Genomic DNA, 23727 nt, shown 5'->3' on the forward strand with positions numbered 1-23727 from the left:
TTCAGTTGGGTGTGTTGTGTGTGTAGTCTCATGTATGTATACTCTTGCTAGGTAAGGGCCAAGTTAATTTCCATTTTGTCCTGTTGCTTGTGAATGTTTGGAACTGATCACTGCTTTAAAGGGTGTGCTGTGTGCATGAGAGCATTATCCTGTGGATATGGCAATTCACTGTCCAATATTACCTGTCTGTTTGAAGGTTTGTAATGGGTAACTGAGTATCTTGAAGCTTACTTTGAGATAGGAGATAGATCTCTGAAGTGCTGGGAGCTTTGTCTTTTTGTCTTTCACCATGTGATTAATGCCAAATTTTGTTCTACGTGTCTGGTGGGTTTTTTTTCTGCCCAAAGTATACCACTGTAGACTAACAATAGTAATTTTATTTCATTTAGATGCTGCTTTATAAGCCGTTAAAACAAATCTATTTACTTCAAGATGTCTGCATGACAGAGTTGCATAATGCAAATTCTGTCTGGTGATTATGGAAGAAGGTGACTAATGTATTTATAAAGCACTGCTGGCATGTGCTTAAATATCAAGTGTTCTCTAGATGTGTGTGGTTGTTAGTTCAGTGCTTTTGGACATATTCAGATGAAAATGGTGGGAGGGTGTATGTGTGTATTGAATCTGTGTATGCAGTGACAAATCAAGCAAATTGTCTCATATAAAATGCTAAGCTGTACTGGAGCAACACACTGGAATTTTTCTGCAGTGAGTAATGAAGTGGTAAGGAGGCAAGGGTTTCTTGAGAACTGTGCTGTTGTCTTGCAACAGTATTAGAGCTTGTAGCACTAAATTTGTAAGATCTGAAGGCAACACCTGCTGCAATCTCCTGCAAAAGGCTAAAATGAACTTTTATAACCTTTTCAGGTCACCTTGTAATGGAAGAAAGTGGAGCTGATGATGATGTTGCTATGGAAGGATCTAACGATTTGTTCATAGGCAGCTGTAATGGTGCAGGAGAGTCAGAAACAAATGATCAGGTTTTTCAGGTGAGGTGTGAATGCTTTGTCCTTGTAGATGCTTCCTTTACATCCACTCTGCTGAGTTCAAAATATGCTATTTCATCAATGCAGGCATTTTTTTTCTTGCCTTTAGAGTAGTAAATCGTGTCTTTTAGGAATGTACATCCTTTCCTTGGATTCCTGTGCCATTCAGTTTTGAACTGATGAATATACAGATGTTACATGTAATGACAACCTTTATTAATGATGTGCTGCTACAGTGCTGAAGAAATACATATTTTATTTTGTTAACCCTTTACAAAAAGAATACTTTATGACATGCACTGGAGTAGGAGAGGTTCAGAACAGGTAAAAATGAGGTGGCATTGCTTAGTGACCAAATGTGACAAATAAAGAGTCCAGGGACTCAGGACACCTGTGTATTTATTGAGGGAGAAGAGTCTTTCGTGTATTTTTAAATCAGATATTTCCAGATCTTATTTGGGGAGGTTTCTGTGTGTTAATGCTCTTCTGCAGAATGTTCTTCTAACATGAAATGTCATTCAGACAGTGATTTACTTGCACTTGTGGTCTCTGCACAATGTCTTTAACACAACAGGTGCCATTTGTCTGTTGTTGCTTTTCTGCTGTAGTTCACAGTAGACAGTTTCAGCACAGAAGATTTATACCTGCAGTATTTTTGATGAGGTTGTGTAGGTAAATTCTGACTTTTATGTAAAATTTAGAAACGCTTTTCCTCATTCTTTGATTTGTAGTTTATTAATTTTTGTCGCAAAAACACCAGAGTTGTTTGTGCAGTTGCTGCAAGAGATACAACAAATTGCAGCCCTTCTTGCATTGCCCAAATGACAACTTGATATGTTACTGTACACAAGGACTCCCTATTTTTCTGTTATTTTTACATGCTTAATGTTTGTCTTGTCAGAGTTTCAACAAGTATTTGTGCCTATGGACTTAAATTTAATGCAAATGGGATGTACTCTTAAGAGTTCAGTTCTGCAAACTTGATGAAGATACACTCTGTTTTTTAAAAGATTTTGAAAATCTGATTCTTGGCCTTGAATTAGAGGCTGTGTTGCTTGTGTTTCTTCTGTGATAAACAAGTTTTAAAGTGTGGAGGGATTTTTTTGCTTCATAGCTAAATGCACGTATAGAAAGGCCAAGTGGAGTAGTAGTATGTAGGATTTCTTCTGAAGTCAAGTTGGTGGATATTTTACAATTTTGGTTTTGGTGTAAGTCTTCTCAGTTTCTGGGCAGACTTGAGATGTTTTAAAATGGTAAGTGTTTTTGGGGAGGAGATTTTAAGCAAAAGTGATTTTCTTTTGCCTTAGTAGAGAGACTTCAATCTAGGAAACAGGAATATGAATGCTTTTTCAGCTCGGAAATAGAAAACAAAAGCAGAACTGCTAGTGTTGGCCTCTTGATCCAGAAGGACAAGAGCTCCTCCGAGTATACGGAATAGCGGACTGCTTTTAAACGTTCTTTTTCTTGTTGTTTTGTTTTGTTTTGTTTTTTCTTCGTAGAAGTTGCTACTGAAAGTACATTTTACCGTTTTTCCTCTGTGAAAGCAACTAACGTGCATGGATTCCAGGGATCCATTGTTCGGCCAGAGCGACTCTCCCCCAGCGCTGCCCATCGCAGTCCCCCCTTCGGGCAGTCCTCTGTCTCCGGCCGTGCCGGCGCGGCCGCGGTCCCGCTCTGCAGAGGAGTTTCACCCGGCACAGCAGCCCAGGCAGCCCCTGTGCGAGCTGCAGCCCCTGGGAGCTCCCAGTGCACCCATGGTGAGTGTGTCTGCAGGCGGGGCCGTGCTCACAGATGAGGGAGCTCTTTGAAGAACTCTTTCGTGGTGGTTTGTTGTAGCAACAGCTGATTCAGACTTTATCTCTAGCAACAAGGTGGAGCTGTTCAGTGGTACAGTTCATGCTCCAGTTGCTCTTCTTCAGGTAGGCAAATCCTGTATGCAGCCACTACTAATTTTATTAAACAACTGATGTCTTTTGTTAGTATCAAGCCTGGATGCTGTAGTGTGATAAGATCCTGTATTTCTACTGCTGCTGCTGCTTTCTCTATGTTCCCTGGATAAATCTCTGTATTTTTTGGATGGAATCAGAACATTAGCAGTAAGCTAAGTCCTTATGTCTCACCTTTCCCACAGCCCTCAATTAATTTTCTTAAAATGCTGCTTTGTAATTTGTAACATCTATTTTGTAAAAAAGGTAACTCTCTCACCCAGAGTCCTTTGTAATTATGGGTAAATATACCATAAGGAGTTGTTCAAGTTTTTCAGAATCCCAGGTGATTTAATTTGCATTGTTTTTTTAAGCCCTGGAGCTTTTCTTCTCTCTGCTTTTGCATGAAATGCTGCCCAGAGAGGTCAGTTTCTTAGAAGTAAAGGTCACCATTTTTATATTACTATTAGTTCTGCTAGTCCATTAATGGAGTTAGTGAATCCAACTATGAATGGCTTTCAGGTGTTTGATAGCTTTAATAACAGAGTTGTCTGTTTCAAATAAATGTGTCATTCATTGTACAATCGGATAAAGTAGTGGGTTTTTTTTTTTTTCTTTCCTTAGTTAAAGGCCTATTTTAAAAGGGGAAAGTAATTTTAAGAAATTGACAATAAAGAGACAGTTTTTTATCATGTAAAGTCAGGTGAATAGACAGGCCCTAACTCTAAGCAAAATATTTCCTTTTGTGGTAATAATCAAACCCAGTTGTGCTGCATGATCACCATATAAACTAGAGCCATTCATGCTTCTGTGTGACTGCCTTACAGATGATTGTTGCCAGTCAGTCAGAAAATGGGCAGGTGCTGCATGTCATTCCTTCTACCCAGCCAGGAGTGACCCAGGTGATTATTCCTCCAGGTCAGCTTCTGGATGTGACCAGCACCCAGGGTGAGTTTAATCTGTGGGACCTGGGGGTTTGTGCTCCTGTGACTAAGCTCATCCTCCATTTTTAAGCACCTTGTTTCCTTTTTTTATTCAGTTATAAGACAAAATATGCACTGAATCTGCTTTCTGATTGTGAATCTGGCACCTCACACACCACTTTTTTTTTGTTGGGCAAAAGCTTTGTGAAAGCTTATGAGAGCTATTATGCCCCCTTTCTGAAGGGTATGTGATGTGTAGATTGACATACCAAGCAGAGAGTTGTTTCTTGCCTTACTTACCTTTAATAAGGATATTTGTGCCTTCAGGTGTACCGCTTCAAATTTTCTCTATTTGTTTACTTCATTGTGAATGAAGTAGTTAATTCCTTTAGTGCAGATGGCCCAGAAGAACATTAAATCTTCTGTTCCAGAGATCACTGGTGATGATGCATCTTCTGTGAAGCCAGAAGTGAATCACTTAGGTAGAAATTCAGTTCCCAGTCAAGGAGAGTGAGATGTAACTTTCCATTCATTGGAATGTGTTGTCACTTTTTGAGCATGTGCTGAGATACACAACTAGAAGCACAGATTTTAAGGTTTTCTCTAGAAAATGGACATGCTGAAATCTGAAAGCATTGACTGTTTATCTGCAGTCCTTGCTGGATGGCAAAACACTGTGTACTAATTTGCATTCACAGAGTGAGGCTGAGAACAAGGTGGTCCCATTTTGTTAAACTCTCAAATGCTTTTTAAACTGGGTTGTTTTCTTCATTCTCTCTATAAAATTCCCAAGATTTGAGCACTGGATAAGTGTTCCTGTGGGATGATAGCTCAGAGTAAGAATAGAGTCCTGGTGCTGGGTGGATAGAAGAAAGATTGAGATTCAAGTAATGATCTAGCCCTTTTCACTTTGGGTTGCAATATGGTTTCCTGACCTTGCATTGAAAGACTTTTTCCTACCCTAATGCTCAAGCTTCCCTCCCTCTCCAGCTTTAGCAGGGGTAAAACTAGGTTTGGTTACAGCAGAGTCTTACATTACTTTAAAGCCAGCTGGGAGCCTTTAGGTACAAAATAATTGCTGCTACTCATTGTAAGCATTAAGTTGAAATACTAAATAGTAGTTTTGCATTTCCATTCTTCGTTCAACGTGGGGCTTGGTGTCATAGTATTGGAATACGTGTTCTACAGCAGTGCTACAGATGTCATTTGTGGGGTTTTTTTGTTTGTTTTTATTTTCTAGAGACTTACTGTGTAAAAGACTTTGTAGTGATTTGTCTTTAGAAGACAGTTAGGGAGACTTGTGGAGGTGAAAGAGAATGGAGAATGGCCTGTCAGCTCCTGAGTTTCACTTGTTTGCACATGGTGGTAGTGCATGGAATGGTGCAGACTTCAGAGTAGCCTGCACTACTGCCTGTAGTGTCTTAAGGGCACATCTCTGTTGGAGGAACCAGTGCTTGAAGCCAGAGTGGTGTTAATCCAAGTGCACATTTATGAATCTTCTTATGGAGCTTTGTGTGGATCCATTTCTGTACTGTGTCAATAGCTTACTGCTCTCTCTGGATCAGGAAAAGAAGCTTTCATAACTGAAGGGCAAAAATCCCTCATCTGAAGAGACCTTGTATGTTTATGTTGAGACAAAAATATTGAATGTCTGCTTTTACAGTTTTCCTTTATGTTTTTTGTTTGACTGTACACACAGGCTTCAATCTAAGAGTAGTTTTTGGCTTGTGTATTTCTCCATATTACCAAGAAAGGCTAAAACATTTGTTCTAACAGCATGTCAGATTCAATTACAAGTGGCCTGTTTTTCTTGTTTAAGTGTTCTTTTCTAAGTACTAAGCAGTATCATTACCTCATTTCTTTTTCTTGTTTTAAAAGCAACCAGTATGGGACTTGCAGTTGAACAAAATACTTTGTGCAATCCTATATAGATTTCTGGAAGCAGAGTAATTTGCAAGTTGTTCTGATTATTTGCCTTGTTGTGGAAGGATTTGTAAGCAGTAGCACAATTACTAAAGTCCTTAAATATAAACAGCCTTATCAAGTGTATCTTCCTATGTGTGCCAGGAGTTCAAGCACTAATTCACAACTGTTAGACTACTTTATCATCTAGAAAACTTCATTCCTATGTCAAAAGGCTTGCTTTAACAACACACGTTTAGTCATAGCTTGTTGTTCCCCATTCTACATTCAGTTATTAACCAAGAAGCTGCCTTTTTTTTTTTTTTTTTTGTAAAGATATTTCAGAAGAGAAGTGTGGTGATGGGAGTCTGCAGACTGTGGTGGTGGCTTCTATAGCAGACAGTGCAAGCAGTTACATTCTACATCCACAGGCATCTCTCACCATATCAAAGAAAACAAGCACCAGGTAGGTCAGGGGTGAAAGGGATGAACAATCACTTTGATCCACTTTTAGCACTGCCTTTTTTTCTTACAGTTTGTTTTTGCAATGGTTGTCACAAAATTACCAAACAGAAGTTATGAACCTACAGTGTACTGAATGCTTGGAGGACTTGAATGTAGAAACCAGTGGGGTTTTAAAATACTTTTATTCACTGTAAATTATTTTAATAATTAAAAAGAATATGAAGAAAATGAAGCACAGGTTTTTAAGGCATGTTGATACAATATCCATAGTTTGATCATATATTCTAGGGTTATACATAATACACTAATTTGATTTTGCCTGTAGTTTAGACTAAACTGTTGCTTTTCTGAATGTCTGTATAGACTTGTATTTTTTTATTTCAGGGTAGAGGAAGATTCTTTTCCCATCCCTCTTCAGCCATTGCCACTAAATACACCTGCATGGGCGCGGCGTCTCAGGAACTGTGAGGTGTGCCACAAAGAATTCTGACTTAATGCTTTATCATCCAGCTCTGAGAAAGTGTTTCTATTCCTTGAAAGGAATAATTCATAGCTGTAGAAGTGTTCAAGCTTCCTGGTATGTAGCACTTGTACTGCTAGCACAGTTAAACACATAAAATGCTGTGAAATCCCTTTCTTTTTTGAGAATTTTAGAATAACTGACCATCAACAGCTCCTGAAGTAAAGGAGGTGCTACTGAAAACCTGGTACCTTGTAGTGCTGGGAAGAGGCATTGTGTGCCATGTTAGAGTTTGCTGTTGAACAACAGCGCAAACTTCGCTGACTTCTGCAACTGTTCATGTGGTTTGTGTTATCACATAGAAATCAGAATCCGTGTGATCAGCCAGTGTGAAGTCTGAGAGTTTACTCACCCTAATATCAGTATTTCACTAAGGATTCCTATTTTAGATATTCTTTCTGTTTTTGGTTTTTTTTTTTTTTTTTTGTCCCAGCAATTTAGGTTACTTGTGCTTGTTTTCTCTTTTGTTAAAAATTGGTCCATCTTTATGTTCTGTGATGGCTTTTGACCTAAACAGAACTCTTCCTTTTTTGCATATTGGTAGATGTTTGCAGAACTGTCCTGATGACTAGGATGCTATCAGCAGCTAGAATGCATCCTAAGTCCCTTTAAAGGAAGGGAGGGGAGTTGAGAGATCGACTACCCCTTCCTCCTTACTTTCTCTTAATACTTTTAAAAAGGAAAGCTCAAACTCTGTAGCTGCCTAATCTCTTTAGATATTTCTACCACATTTTTCTTTTCCTGTTGGCTTGGCCTCTGATAACTAGAAGTTGCAGTTTGAGGGACCTAGAAATCAAATTTCTTTCTGTATCTGCTTAGAAACAATTTTTAAATTAAATATATTCATCTATTCCTTTTGTGTTATGCCATTTATTTAGCACAAATGGTACTAGTCTTACATCCACTCTTACACCCACATAAATGCTAAGAAGTCAGAAAATTAAAAGTGTGAATTCTTCCATGGTGAAGATACACTTTTTATAGGATCAGTTTCTTAATTCAGCTGGCCAGTTAGTTCCTAAGGTTCACTGTGTTTTTAGCACTGTGTGGTATATTCTTTCCTGTCTTAACCTCCATGTAGCTTATCTGAATTATTTATTGTTGGTATGATATTATCAGAAGACTTACGATCTGCTTTGTCTCTCTATTGCAAGAAATGTCACCTGCTGTGTTCAGAATTCACACTGGCATTTCTAGAAAAGTTCTTATTTTTAAAGAAAATGAAATAGAAATAATGTCTATTTTAATATGTTCTGTAGGCACAAACATCTCCCTCTGCTGTTGCTTGTATGCCTTAATCCTCCCTGAGCCACTGGAGAGTGCTGGGAAGTGCCTTTTTATTGGGCAGAGACTAGAGACACTGGGATTTTGAGGTGTCACTTATCTTTCAGGAGTCAAAATGCTTTGTTACTAGCGACAGAGTTGAAAGGTCCTACTGAAATTTGGAGATTCAGTTTGGAGAGATGCTGGCAAATACGTCAGCTCACAACTCCCCTCTTTCAGTTGTCTGCCAGAATTGAAACAACCTTAAACCAGTGTTGCGTTCTCTGTGACTGGCACAAGATGTCAGTGGGTGAAGCCACTGAACTGCAAAGGGCACGGACTCCTTTGGCAGTTGGTACTGTGGGCAAACACAGAGCAGTACAAATTGACTGCCTTGAAATGTTCAGCTTACACTTGCTGTTTCTGGACTGCAAAGTGCCTCTGGTACCCTGCTGCTGTGAGTTTCCTCGAGGAAAACTGCAGTCTTGGTGTGTGTACTTTAGGGTAAGCTTTTATGTACTTTGCTGAGGCAAGGCCTGGGGAGAAAGAGGGAATCTCTCAATTTTTTGGCTTGAACTTTGGAGTTAAAAGAACTGAAGAGCCTGTGATTACTTCAAGGTAATTACATTGTTACAGAGTTAATTTAAAAACAGTTCCTTTCAATAACTTATATTTAGTTTTCAGTGGTCTGATTGGAATGCATTTCCTGCATGTATCAGCCTACTGAAATAAAATGTAATTGAAAACTGCATTAATTAACTCTACAAAATTAAGTTAATTTATTTGTCTGAAGAATGTAGGTCTCATTTGTCCATTTTTTTTTTCCTACTTGTGAAGCCAGTAGAAAGCAGGGATCTTACATGTTATATAATTTCTTCTCATCCTCCTCCTCCCCTCCACCAGTTTAGGGAAAATTATCTAACTTGTGCAAAATTAAAGCTATAATAGGACAGAGTGCCTTAACTGGTTTTGCTACTTTTCTGGCACAACAGTTTTATCAGTCTTCTCATCTCTCTAGAATAAGGTCAATGACCTATTTTTAGTGACAGGTATAAGATATGGAAAAAAAAACCTTTTGCAAAGGTACAAAAAAAACCCAACTATGCAAAAAAGCTGGTTTTGCAGCATTTGTTGTGTGGTGGTGTAATCTCTCTCCTGAAAGGCAGCATCCTAGATTTCTGGAAAGAAAGAAGTTCTGGTTCTTCTCAGGCTACTTTGCTTCTCCTGATTTTTTTTTTTTCAGATCAGGTTTTGTTCGGAAGTATTATTTATAACTTCTAGTTAAACAAGTGCCAGGGTCTCTTGCTCCCCACAGCCGTGTGAGTGCAGGCAGTGCAGACCTGGTTAGCTGCTGCAGCAGTGCCTGCAGAGCAGTGAGCTCTGAGGTCTGAGCAGCTCGTGTCTCACTGCCTCTCACCCAGTGCTCACACAGCCCTCGGTGTCTGGCCTTGCATTAGGAGCAGCACTGTGCTGTTCACAGTTCGTTCAAGAGATCTTCATTGGTTCATTGTTGATTTTAGGTCTTGATAACCACAGACATTCTGTTTCTCCTAGATGAGTGTGAGGCAGGTTTTAAGCAGTTGTCTAAAATATCTGTGTAATAATCTTGGAGAGACACTGCTGCTCTTTTGCTGTCGGTATTATTTAAACATCTAGCTGTTCTGTCACTGAAGGTGGCAAAACAAATCTATCAGACCTTAGTACTCATTCACCCTGTGTTTGTCCCACAGATGCACTTTAAGACTGAGGTGGCAGACTACACCAGCTGTTAGAGCTGGTTTGCCAGCCTGACCCTGAGCTGCATGCAACCGTTTGGATGAGAAGTTCTTCTCTGTCCCAGTAATTTTGTTGCTTGCTGTCTGACCTTTGCAGGCCAGCACTGAACGAACCGTGATGGCACTGAGTAGCTGGATAACTACTTTGAGTTAAGTTAGATGCAGTTTTTGTGGAGCTGCCCAGGCATTAGCAGAGTTCATTGAAACCATCATCAGTTTGCATATGGCAAATCTGGTATAGCATGTTTCTGTGTAATGCTGAGAATCAAGAGTGCATCGAAGGTTGGGAGGGATGCTGTGTGAAACTTTCAGTTCAGTTAGTGCACTAAGTAGTTGAGACAGTTACTGGTGGTGTGGGCAGGTACATTCTACTCCAGCCCAGTGCAGCATGTTTGCAGTAGATGCGAAGACAATTATTAGTGATTCAGAGATTCTCTGTGGCAGTCAAGTGAAAAACTTCATCTAATACTAATTTGTCTAATCAGTGACTGCAGCTGAAGTGTGTGTTGGGGGTAAACCACAGGAGTGAAGTTGTCCTCTGGGAATCAGAGTTGGCAGTGACTGTAACCTTTTCAGGGTTTCTTGGTATTTTTAGTCTTGGATGGCTGACAAACTCCTAACCTCAGTGGGGGCTGCTCTTCTGTTAGATCCTATGATAAATCTCTTTATGAGGATACTACTGTGGGGACAGAAAACACAGAATGCCAAAAATCTGGGCCTATGTTCTCACCTGCTGGAGTCCCTGCCTGCTTTTGTTTTCCATGTGTGACTGTGCAGCAGTCAGATGGGTGAATAATCCTATTATTTCCCATCCTTTCCACGCAGAGAATTGGGGACTCGTACCGCGGCTATTGCGTGAGCGAGACAGAGTTAGAGAGCGTTCTCACGCTCCACAAGCAGCAGACACAGAGCGTGTGGGGGACACGCCAGTCTCCAAGCCCAGCCAAACCCGCCACGCGGTTGATGTGGAAATCTCAGTATGTCCCATATGATGGGATCCCCTTTGTCAATGCAGGTAACTAACTTTTATTTTAAGAACTGCTTTCAGAATTTCAAGGTCGCCTCTCAAATGGCCATAAAGAAGAACCTTTGTGTTGTTCCTTAGTTTTGATAAGGTCTAGACACAAACATAAAAAATGGAGCAGCTTTCATACTGCTGTGAGAGTCTGAAGGAGCTTGTTTCCTTTTTTGTGTTTTGCTGTGATTATTTCCTTTTGTCCTTTAGAGATTAGCTAAGTACCATTTGATGGGGGTTCTTGTGATGAGGTCCTTAGGTGGAGGTCCTATCTGCTCTGTCAGGGCATGAAAGTTCTCCTAAGGGTAAGAGCTTGTTCGATTATTCTTGCCTAACTTGAAGATCTTTAGATGAGTTTTTTCCACAGGAGTCAATAAACTATTTAAATTGCAAACAATAAAATAATAAATAAATTCAAAATTCCAAACAAGCAAGCAAGATAAACATAGACAGACATCAGCAGAGAGACTTGTGACGTTTGGGATTTTTTTTGAAATGTACATGCAGATTTCACAGCTTGGTAATTACATATTTAGCTCACGCAGTACCTATGTGAAATTACTGAGAGTTTAATTGGGATATGAAATGAACAGGCTTTACTTGCTACGTAGAGAAGATGAGTGACAGGAATGTAGGTTATATTTAGGGGTTTTTCTTTTTTTTTTCCCTGAAAGTTACTGAAAAAGGGAAATGTTAGCACCAGTTTTAAAGCTTCGGCCACAAACTGTGATATAAAAGAATATGAAGAATAAAATCAAAGCAATTTAGCCTTTTTTCCCCCAACATGCATATGAGGCATCTTTAGTTTCATCTAGATCATTTGGTATCTTGTGGAAACACATTATGTTGCTGTTACAATACTTCAAAAGTTTCTGGGTATATTACTTGTGCCATAGGCAGCTCCTTGCCTGCATATCAGAGTACATAAACTATAAATAAAAGATAACTAAACTTGATGTGGAAGGAATTTGGAAGATGTTTCTTTCTTGATCACTTTAATGCTTAGCTTGTCAATCCCTTTTGTTAGAGGCCTGTTTGGAAGAAGTCACTTAATTTGAGTTTAGAGCACAGCAGTATTTGCTTGAGCCTGTCTGGTTTTGTGTGGGTGTGCTGTGCTGAAACTGTGTTATTTAGGAGTTAAGATTTCTTAACTGCAAGGCTGAGCTTTGGTGGGACAGCATGGTCTGAAGTGTTGATTTAAGCCAGGAGGCTGAAAATGGCTGCTGACCTTGTCTTGTGGTTTGACCCCAGCTGGAAATCACGACAGAGCCCCTCACTCATTCCCCCAGTGGGATGGGGGAGAGAATCAGAAAGGTAAAAGTGAGAAAACTCATGGGCTGAGATAGAAACTGTTTAAAAGGTAAAGGAAAATCCACACACAAAGGCAAAGCAATGTAAGGAATTAATTCACAACTTCCCATCCCCAGGACAGCAGGACACCATCATTTGTAGTGGTTACTTGGGAAGACAAACACTCTAACTTTGAATGTCCCCCTCACTTCCTGCTGCTTCCCACAGATCTATACACTGCACATGGTGCCATATGGTATGGAATATGACTTTGGTCATTTTGGGTCAGCTGTCCCAGCTGTGTCCCTCCCAGTTTCTTGTGTCCCTCAGCCTCCTCATTAGTGGGGTGGGGTGAGAGGCAGAAAAGACCTTGACTCTGTGTAGGTCCTGCTCTGTAGTAACTGCTCTGCAGTAACTAAACATCCCTGTGTTATCAGCACTGTTCCCAGCACAAATCCAAAGCACAGCCTCACACTGGCTACTCTGAAGAAAGTTAACTCTATCCTAGTCAAAACCATCAAACCTGTGATTTCAGCTGGAGATTTTCTCCATTGTTTTGGGGGGTTCAGGCTTTTTATGTTTAATACCAGTATTGTGTTCCTTTGGTAGTTTGCAAGACTTCTCATCCTGTAAAGTATTGGTGCTCATTAGGGCAAAGTCCAATATTTTTCCTTCACGTATGTTGAGGAGTGCTGTGAGAAATGGTTTAAAGTTCTCTTGTTCTTATATGCTGGGAGAGAAGCATTTGCATTGTATTTGCTTGCTATACCTGAGGGTTCTGCCTTCTGAAGAATCTGACAGCAAACAGAAATAACTGCTTCAGAACTCTCATTTCTTCTGTGGTTAGTATTTTACTCTAATGAATTCAGTGATTGCTTGAACAGAGTGCATTACTTTCTGCTTCCAGGAAGCAGAGCCATTGTAATGGAGTGCCAATATGGGCCAAGGAGGAAAGGATTTCAGCCCAAAAAAGCTGGTGAGCAGGAAAGCACCTCTGGCCAGCTGTACAAAGCCACTTGTCCAGCAAGGTAAGAATTATCTAGAAAGCTGAAAGAGTGACTGGGCATCCTAAGAAAGCATTCTTTCTGTGAGCCATAACAGAGCACTTGTTTGGGGTGGTAGCTGATACTCACTGTAGCTCTTAGCTTTATCTCCTTGTTAAGTCAAGACTGATACTCATTTAGAGGTAAAGAGGAAATGCTGTTCTGTTGGACTGAATATGTCTGAAATTTGATAGGTTCCCTGAGTGCAAAGTAGCAGTACATCACTCTATGAAGTACAAGAGGGATTCATTATCTACCTGAGCATTCACGAGTTACTGTGGTGTCCTTTAGTGACTATTGCTGCTCCAAAAACTTTGTCATCTTATTTATTGTTTCTTCTTCAGGCTTTTAATTGCACTGATACCAGTCAGTCATCCTAGTTTAGCACACATATCCTGTGTGCTAAAGGAGTTACAGTTCCTCCTGTTCCTGGGGGTTTTCTCCTTCTTCAACACTAATGGTTTTTTCCTCACCCTTGAGCATTCTCCCGGGTGCTTGTTCAGTTTTTACTGAGCTAAGAGTGTGTTTGATGAATAGTTGCAGCTAGGTCTGTATGTGCTCTATTCTGCATAGCTAGGTGAACTGCAGCCTGTTCACAATTGGACTTGTGCTTTTTCTATACTGAGGGACAAGGGCTTTTGCTGAGGAGTAAAATCACTCTGAGTGGCTTCCAGCTCAGAACAGAAGTGTGTCTGTCTGCATCTATATCCATTAAAGAATTTCACAGTTCTTTTAGAGACTTCTCACACCCTACATCACTCTGCTTGAACTTTTTTTATATTAATGCCTGATACGAAGTAAGTGAAATTTTTGCCTTCCTAAGGACAAAGTATACTGACGGAGAATTTTTTTTATTCCTCCTTGGAAGGATCTATATTAAAAAGGTTCAAAAGTTTCCAGAATACAGGGTTCCTACTGACCCTAAAATTGACAAGAAAATCATAAGAATGGAGCAGGAGAAAGCATTCAACATGCTGAAGAAGAACCTGATAGATGCTGGTGGTGTCCTCAGGTGAAACTTCCACTTTTTTCTTTATTTTCATGAATGAAGCAGAAAAGAGCAATATTTTACTTGGGTTTTGTTGTTGTTTTTACTTATTCGCTTATTAATAATAAAAAAATCCACACTGTCTGTAAGATTTCTGTGGCACTGAATTGTCAAAATTTGGTAAATATGTTAAGCACTAATCTATGTAACTTCAGCAGGTGTTTTCCATGCCGGGTATTGATAGAAATAGTTGTACAGTTTTGGGTTTGATCTAGTTTGTTTTGCATTGAAAGGTGAGAGGGTCCTGAGTTCTGAAAGACATCTTCTTGCTCAGAGGCTGTAGAAACTTCTCACACTGACTAGGTTGTTGGTAGTTCTCAGACTGTTCCCCCAAGACATCAATTCTTTGCTTTTGTTTGAGAATTGCGTGTATAAACTCTCTCCTCCTTGCCAGGTGGTACATACAGTTACCTACTCAGCAAGCCCACCAATATCATGAAATGGAGACATCCTGCTTCCCTCCTTCACCATCCCATCTTTCTATGTCTCCTCCTGAGGAGGAGGAGGAAGTCATTAGAGATGAGAACAGTACGCTGCCTTCTCGACTTCATCCTCAAGTGGCAGACAAGATCCGAGAGCTGGTGTCTCAGGGAGTAGAGCAGGTCTATGCAGTGAGGAAGCAACTGAGGTACAGAGCTGTCTGCAGTGCTCTCAGTCTGTAGTGCTGTATCTACTTTTGTATTTGATTCATTTGCTTTGCAGCTAAAGGGAAGTGCTGGTGCATTACTGAATCTAATTCCCAGATGTCATGAGTCAGTTTGTCCCAGCTTTTGATATCTTTTCCTATCATTGTAGATAGCCACTAAGAGATGCTGTACTCTTTAAAGTTACTTGAATAAATGGGGGTTTTAAATTCCAGACTCTGTAGCAGATGCACAGGGAACTGGCTCAGAAGATCATCTAGTTTGCTTTTGTCTTGTCATTGCAACAAGGGAAAGGAGAAGGTAGCAGTGTCTCTTAGCAATGGGAAATAGCAGAATATATTTGAGTATGCTAATAAATGTCCTTTAACATATGACAGAAAGTATGTGGAAAGAGAATTGTTCACACCTGATGAAGTGCCAGAAAGACATAACCTGTCCTTCTTCCCCACTGTGAATGACATCAAGAACCACATTCATGAAGTGCAGAAGTCCCTAAGGAATGGAGAGATGGTGTATAGTTCAGAAAGTATCCCAGCAACGGTATGTTGGCCTTTTTGTTTCCTTCTGATTTTTGGAGTTAAATACTAGAAATCTTTATTTTTACCACTTAGCTGTATTTCATCCAGAATTCTCTGACTTTATATTTCCAGCAGCAATATTTTCAGTGGAATCTCTGTCTGAGCAAGATTGGATTAAATGTGAATAAAACCTTCTGACCTTATTTGGTATTTATCTCATCAGCATTAGGTTGCTGCTGGTTGGTTGACAAATTACACAGTATTAGCACTTCTTGATGACTGCATGAACTGGAAGCCATGGGTGTAGAAAAGTTGACATGTGGCATAAAATTTTATTCATGGCTTTGTCACTGTCTATGTTTTGAAGAAGTTACTACAACTTTCCAGTAGCTGAAAAAATGGGGATGAAGTGTGTCTCAGGTGCAGTCTAAACTAGGACTTAATAAACATTTTTAATGTATAAATAGTAATAAATGTACTTTATAGTAAGTGCAATGAGCTTGGAGTTGAATCTTCCAAATGCTCAGTAACTCTTAAATCTTGTTCCTTTTAAATAAAGGGCATAGTGATCCTAGTTTTCTGAGTTTTGAGACTATCTGCTAAGAAATGGCTGATTTAAAATCAGCTTTGACAAACAGTACTGTTAAATCATGCTGTGTCATCAGTTTTTTCCCCTCTCCCTACACAGGTGTAGCCCAGGTGAGTGAGTGTGCTTGTTAGTCAAATGGTTTGACTATTTCCTATTTTAAACTCCTTAAACTGTCATGAGCAGATAAGGCAGATAACTTTACTGATAGATACGCAGTGCATGTTTAAAAATCTTTTACGGTACCTTTTTTTTTTTTTTTTGTGAATCAAGAGGTCCTAAAATGCATAATTACACAAAAGTAAGAAAATGTAGTTTTAGACACTGTTTTCCTATCAGACCTGTATTGAACCTGTAGACAAGCATGCATCCTTTCTGAGTACTGAGTTCTTTTTTTGTTTCAGCTGCAGTGGACCACAGACAGTGGGAATGTCCTCACAGAAACAGTGACTGTTGCATTTGCCTCACCACCTTCAGATGGTAGGGCTGCATATATAACCTGTCTGTCTCCAAAAGTGTTTTATTAACTATGTCACAGAAGTTCACTTTCCTTCCAGGAAGGTTGCTGTCATGTTCTGTCAGTCAGGTGAACTTAAGAAGGATTATTTTGCTGTAACTATTTTGGTTTACTTTTTTTTTTTTTTCTATCTGACTGTATGTGTGTAAAAAATATGCGTAGTCATAATGGTGTTGGCAGAAGTATTAAAATTATAAACTTGGCTTTTATTTAGCATCTTCAGGCAAACAAAAATTTTAATGGGATGGTTGTCTGGAAATGAACGTTTTACCTTGGATGAAGGTGTTAATAATACCTGTTTAGAGAGAATTAAGTTGCTACTGAACAGATATGTCTGTCAGGGGATACAGTCCACAGGATCCATCAGGGTTCTTGAGTTTCCAGGTGCTTTGTGCTTCTCATATGTTTAAATGTCTTGCTGAAAGGGATTTCAATGCACATTGAGGCTCCTGCTTCTCAGAAGTCATTGGCCTGATGAGTTCCAGTGCTAGGATCAGGCACTGAACAACAAGACTATATTTCTGTTTTTGGAATTGAGAGCAGTCTTTTCTATTTTTCCTTGATGCTTAGAACAGAAATAGAAACACAGGTGTTAAGTGGCAGAAGGGCTGAGAGATGTTTCTTCAGTTCTTTGTCGTATAACTTCTTTATTAATGTGGCCCCCAAGTATCATCTCTTCCCAGTGGTGTTGAGACACAAAGTGTTAAACTTCTTCCCAGTCTGTTTCAAAACTAGAGTGTAAATGTGGTAGATTTCTATACAAACTTACTTTTATGCATTCTTGTTTGAATGACTGGGGTTTTTTTGAAGTTGTTATGCTGATTTTCCTTCGTTGGAAGTGGGTTCCTACTACTATTACTTCAACCTCAAAACATGTGCTAAGGCAAAATACAGGTGTTTGTAACTAGATTTACTTGCTACCCACACAGCTAAAATTACACATAGGCTAAGATGTTCTGTTGGATAATGGTGACTGGTAGTAATTTTAAAATTAGATTATTCTGCCCTTCCCACCCTTGTTTCAAGAATATTTTGTCTAGTGTGTTACCAAAAGAACTTTTCCTCATGTTTGTAGATGCTTCCCCCGTCGTCTGTTTAATAGGGTTGATGTGAAACTCATCAGAACTATCCCTGGTTTTTAGCAGGGATGTGATTGAAGTGAGATGGAAGAGCCTCATTGTTTGCACATTTTTACACACAGTTGTTCAGATCACGCTGCAGACTTCACAGATGTTTTTCATCTCAGTAGCAGAACCAGCTGGTTTCCCCATGTAACTGAAGCATGGTGATGGGTACATTTTGTTCTAGACAGCTGATAGAGAAGGCTACAGGGACTAAAGGGGCACTGCCACAGTTGTCATGTTCAGGATTTACTGGTGTCAACAGTTATCCTGTGGTTCTTGCCTGAAGAAGTCTGATGTGTGTGTCCCTTTCCCCTTAGGTCAGGGAGTGATGTGGGCCAATTTCTTATTTGTAGTAGCAGGAAATATAAACCCCCAGAGGCTTGGATCACTGCATGAGTTCTCCTCAACGACTTGGTGAACCTGATTTATGTGAAGCAGTTTCATGAAGCATACCAGTGCATTTACTGTTAAAAAAGGCAAAGGTTGGGCTGTGCTTCGCTTGGGATTTTTTTACTTATTTTGGCTGTTGTTGCAGTGGATTAATTTGAACATAATGGTGAAAAGCATTATGTATGCTTGGTGCTTTTAGGGAAGAATTCCAGTGTTTACAACTGTGAGAGAACAAGAGGTTAATTTTTAGACTCAGCTTGAACAGTGTTCCTCTTTTTTAAAGAAGTTCTTGTTTTAGGAAAAAAGGAAACTTGCAACGTGAACAGACTTACTGTGCTTAAGCTTGCATGCCTGTGTTAATATTGCCATTACTGTATTTTTATGGAGAGACACAGGATAGTGGTGCCTTCAACAGCCGTTGAGCTGTAGAGTTCAGCAGGGATGCTGGAGAACACTCAGAAAGAGAACAATTTCTGCTTTCTTTGTTTTACACAGAATTTTCTAAGACAGAGTAGCCTATCAAATGTTTTAAACATCCACCCAGTGACACACTGAACTTTTCAGGAAGCAAAAGTATGGCATTTGTTTAGTTTTCTGCACATTTGAACCAGCTCAGTGAATATAAGCAGAAACTCTTAATTGCAACATACCTTGTCTTCATTTATATGTGTGGGTATGTGTTTGTACACATTTCAACATGTTTATAACTGTATTACAAAAAAGAAGCCTAACTTCCTAAAAATGAGCTTTCATTAATGTTTGTGAAATGGTAGCAAGGAATAACAACATTGACTTTTCAGACTACTCTTTGTATATGCATTTTTTTAAAATTCCAATTGTGCCAAATGGAGACAACTGTTTAAGAAACTGGGCAGTAACAGAACTTGTTTGTGCAGAACTCCCTATCTCCATGTGATACGACTTTCTTTGTAATGAGTAGAGGAGGAGTTGAACTGTTACCTTTTTTCCCAGGGGTGTTGCTGTAGAGTACAACCCAGGGAGAGAACTACTATCTCTTCCTGCCTGTGAACATTCATGTATGCATATGGGTTCTTTGTATAATGTTCAAAAGAGTCTAAATATTTGAAGTACTTGTGTTCAAGAAGATTCTTAGATTTGTACGTATCTTCCAGTCAGTTATGATGGTTAAGAGCCTGCATGTCATTATATATGTTGAAAAATCTACTTCCACTCACATTGCTGGAAACTTTTCTTATGATTTTCTGATAGAAAATGTTTTGCAATTGACCATTCTCAATTTTCTTGCATTCACCAGACTAATCTGCATTCACAGGGCAAGTTCTTCTTTTACCCTCATAACAGTGGAACTCAGAAATTAGAAGCTGAGCAATGTCTGCTTGTGTCTGCATAAAGCATAACCAAAATGTTCTAGGTGCCTCAAGCAGGAAATGGAATGATCTCATGAGAAGTGTTCTTGTAGAAATTGTTATCAGTGAACCTCAGTTTTTGCAAAACTTCAGGAAATGAAGTCTATCATTCTTTCATTAAATAAGAATTTTGAGGATATGGTATAATCTGTAGGCTAAAAGACCTCCAGATAAATAGACTTTGGATGATATTGCATAGAAGTTATGCTAATTTCACAAAGATGGGAAGGGAGTGGTGAGACAGAAAATTTCCTGTGTAGATTTTTATTTTGAAAGACAACCCTTTCTTTTGATACTTGTGTATTTTTAAGCCCCTACTGAGATATAAATATTGTCAAATTATTTGCTGCTTTGCTAGGAATGTTTCACAGATTTATTGGTGCCTCTGGCTTTTGCTCTGTACAGATGCATACAAACTTCCTGCAGTGTTGTCTCTTTGTCATACCCAGTCTTTCTTTAGCATCCAAATTCTGCAAAGAGAGCAGCATGTACATACGTGTATATATATGTCTTCTGTATGTCTGTATTGAGATTGAAAGGAGTTTGTTTGGTTCACAGGGGAGGCTTTATTAAACAGGAGAAGAGATTTGTCATAACTGTCTGCTTCCTCACTTTGGCACTGTAGGGAGCTCAGGAGTGGAGTCAGTCATCACCAAAGCAGAATCCAACCAGAGTGGGGAGCCCTTGGTACCAGAAACAGCTCAGCTGTTGTCTTCACTCTCTTCGCTTCAACCCAAGATATTTGCACAACTTCAGGTACAATCAGATCATTTACAGAACACCAACCATGCTGTGCTGGAATTGCTGAAGGAGCTGATTGCTGCTGGTTCCCTCTCAGCTGATCCCAAACATAGCTGGGTAACATGGACTTTGAAGTAGCTGTCAGCTCTTACTCTGGTTGCTCTTGCATGTCACATTTAGCATATAGCTGTGGTGCAGGGGACCCCACTACTGTCTTTTGACACTTTGAAGTTAGGGTCTCTTGTGAAGACAAAAACAAGGGGATAAAGGCAGTGGGATCTATCTCAAACCAAGTACCTCTTCATTTTCCACATTTTCCAGTAATTTTGTAATGAAAATGCTGCAAAACTGCAGAGAGATAAGACAGTCTTGTTTATTCCTTTAAATCCTTCTCTAGCCTCTTAAGATATTAAAATCCTGAAGCTGCTCCTAGTTCAGAGCTGTAAACTTGCAGGTTGAAAGGCTGTAGGAGAGATAAGAATGTCATGCTAAAAGAGCTTCTTCTAAAGCTCATCTCCCTTCAAAGCTGTCTCTCTTACCCTTTTTCCTTAACTTTTTTGAAAATCCGCCCTTCATATTTCCTGAACCCCAACGAAATGCATGATCTTTTCCCTAGAAATACAATCTGTATTAAGATTCTCTTCTACTTGCTGTTTCCTCTCTCTCTGAGGACAGCCTGGCTCCACCTCACATCATTTTATTTAAAGCACTGTGCTTAGCTTGTAGTGCCCACCTCTTGTGGGAATGGGCAGTACTGGGGATTGATCTGAAACTGAATATCAACCCAAAATTATGTCATAAGCAGTCTTCTAAATGGCTGCTGAATTCCATTGTACTAATTGTTTTCAAGTACTTTTTGAGCCTAGATTTGCTGGGATGGAGTGTTCAGAAGAGTTAATGAGTAGGAAGTCAGAAGCTATCTAGTCAATACAGGCTGTTAAATGCAAACTCCTTCTGCTGTAAATGCTGCTCTGTTGGTACTTCTGCCTTCTCTTCCACAGGGATTACAGCTGCAGTCAACATTTTCCTCAACAAATGGATCAACAGCCCTGCTAGCTGTAAATAACCATTCCCCTCCCAGCCCTGCAAGTCTCCTGGATTCCCTGGGAAGTGCAGTAAGCAGCCATTCTCTAGCACTGAGTCAGGGGCACGTTCTGCAAGCAGCTGCTGGCCTAACACAGGACAGTTCTGCTGAGCCTGTTTTTGGGACTCTGCCTGGTTCTGATCACAGTCTGGTTGCCGTGGGCCAGCTGGTACCAGCTGAAGGGGTGGATGACTCCAGAAGCCTGGAAGGAGGGGTGCATCAGGTTCTCCTGGGAGATGTACAGACTGTTCCAGTACGGATTGTGGACAGCCAGCCAGCAGTCAGTAAGTTTCAGTTTTCTCAATAATATGTGAATATAGAAAATACAGCAGAATTTGTTCTGTGCGCCTTGAAGAAAGGACACGCAGAACAAAATGTGTTGGTAGTGGGGAACTCCAAGGCAGATTTCTTTCAACCAATTCAAATTAGTTTCTTTATTTTTCCATGGTAAAGAGGAAAGACGTTTTGTGTGCAAGTGATTTGGTATCTCCAGACATTTTATTTTTTTATAAATTGGTTTAAATATTGTTACTCGAGGGGAGCCTTACTGCAGTAAGTTCATGTCAACTTGCAATGTTTTAGAGCGCAGTAGGTGACATATCTGGCTGTCAAGTTAAAAAGCAGTAAACTTCATATGTGCCTTAACTATTAGCTTGAGTTCCTGAAATATTTTTCTTTTAAATGCACAGTTACTGGGGTTGAAACGTTGTCAATGGAGTTTGAACTTCACTGTTTGATTTTTGTTTTGTTTTTAAGCTGAAGAAAATACAGAGGGTATTGTTATCTGTGTGAGCCAAGTTAAACAAGAACCAAGAGAAAAAGCATTGTCTATGGAGACAGATAAAATCAGAGACTGCCACAGTTCCTCACCATAGTTCTTCACCTTCACCTGTGAAGCCTGGAAGGATTTTTCAAATTAGAGAACTCCAAATGTCTTGAAAGGAAAGGCAGGTGCTCTCAAAGTACTGCCATTCTTTTAAAATTGTATTATGACATTCAGACTAAGTGTATTTTAGAGTACTTCTGACAGAAAGCTGTTTTGGTTTGACTGATGTGGCTCACTGCCAGCTCCAGTTGCCCTGGTGGAACACCATCTCTCTCTTCTGTTTTCAAGTTTCGAGTAATTTGGATTCTATCCAAATGGCACATTTTGTTCATTGTTTCTGAAGGTCTTCCACAATTTAATTCCTTAGCTTTAGAATCTGGATCACATGGCTGGGTTCACATTTTCTCCTTGAGACCCTTGACTCTTATTGCACTACAGAGACCATAGAATCTGCCAGCTCCAAGATCACAGAATCCAACGGCAAAGTGGATCAGTATGACAATGGTTTTGTGACAAAAGGAAGGTCCAGGATGCTAAACTTGCAAGTGATAAAGGACATGGATGCTTAAGAAAATGCAACTTTGACCTGATCATAAGGTTAATGATGTGAAGATCAAGGAGAGGAAAAAGGTGAGGTTGCCAGGTGAATGTAAGGTTGGATGATAAAGGAAAGTGTGTGAATTGTAGTGGTGAATGTTTTTGACTTGACAGCTTAGAACTTAAGTTCTGGCATTATAATGAGCTTCACTGATGCATTCAGCCTTCCTTTGCAGCACAACTGTGTTTGCAGTTGGTCATAACAATGCAGGAGTCTTTCTCATGGAAAATGATTGATGCTGCCATTTTAGCTTACCCACCTCTTGCTTTGTGCACTTAAAGCTATCAGCTCAGACAAATGTGATTTAACCTGCTGTTGTTTGGTATGTAGGGCTTGTGGATACAATTCCTAACAAAGAGAAGGCAAGAAAACAAAGGACGTAATCAAAGCAATATATCCAAGTATGCTGTCACCACAGCATTCAGAAAACAAGCTCTTCTTTTTCAAAAGTGACATATTCTAAGACTTAAGTGGTCCATACAATTAAAATAATTACCAGGAATCTTTAGAAAATTGAATGGGATAAAAATTAAGGTTTAGTGATATTTGAGTTAAAGCCATAGTAAGTGACAAGCACCGAGCTGTGTAATATGTGACAGATGTTTCCTGAAGAAAGAAAAATTGCACCTGCAAGTAGCTTGGAATCAGTTGAAAGCTGTAAATTAACTGATGCCAACATAGATACCAAGTTAAGGAATTGCATTGTTTGCTTCAGATGTTGAATTCCTAGAGCAACATTCAGAGTAGTTTATATACAGCAATAGGAGCCTTTCTGGTTTTAGTTCCTATTAAGTGGTTGAGAGCTTGATCATAAAATCAGAGTTTCTTTCCTGCATACTGTGTAAGAATTTAGTGTGAGGACTTACTGTTTTTCAGACTTGAAAACAAAGAACCCCAGGAAAATTATTAGTTGATTTATGTAGAAGAGAAAGTGCTGTGACTATCATATGAACCAAAATACTAACATTTTATGTTGTTACATTTAACTTGCATTCAAGCATTCACAAACATCTTCTAAATAGTGGCCATTTAATATTATTTTTCATTTTCTTTTGAGTATTTAAAACTAAAACTTTCAGAAGTCTTATTTTGAACTTGTGTTCCAAATGCCTTTATTTGCAACATCTGTTTGTTAGGTGCTATATCTTAGACTTAA

The 23727-nt window shown here is 39.5% G+C and overlaps 1 protein-coding gene across 2 annotated transcripts; it reads left to right on the forward strand.

Moving 5' to 3' along the window:
* Positions 1-881: 881 nt before the first annotated feature.
* CARF (calcium responsive transcription factor) lies at positions 882-22034 on the forward strand. 2 transcript variants are annotated; one of them, XM_062498212.1, is made up of 14 exons: positions 882-989; positions 2486-2743; positions 3739-3859; positions 6073-6202; positions 6586-6670; positions 10585-10774; positions 12972-13092; positions 13976-14119; positions 14550-14783; positions 15177-15339; positions 16308-16383; positions 19960-20078; positions 21065-21431; positions 21904-22034. In XM_062498212.1, the coding sequence occupies exons 2-14, from the start codon at positions 2543-2545 to the stop codon at positions 22020-22022; spliced, it is 2070 nt and encodes a 689-aa protein (XP_062354196.1). In that variant the 5' UTR covers positions 882-989; positions 2486-2542; the 3' UTR covers positions 22023-22034. The 2 variants fall into 2 exon arrangements, with proteins under 2 accessions (XP_062354196.1, XP_062354197.1); XM_062498213.1 differs by lacking the exon at positions 2486-2743 and having other exon boundaries at positions 966-989.
* Positions 22035-23727: the final 1693 nt, after the last annotated feature.

This window comes from Cinclus cinclus, chromosome 9 (genome assembly GCF_963662255.1).
Source record: "Cinclus cinclus chromosome 9, bCinCin1.1, whole genome shotgun sequence".
Classification (NCBI taxonomy): Eukaryota; Metazoa; Chordata; class Aves; order Passeriformes; family Cinclidae; genus Cinclus; species Cinclus cinclus.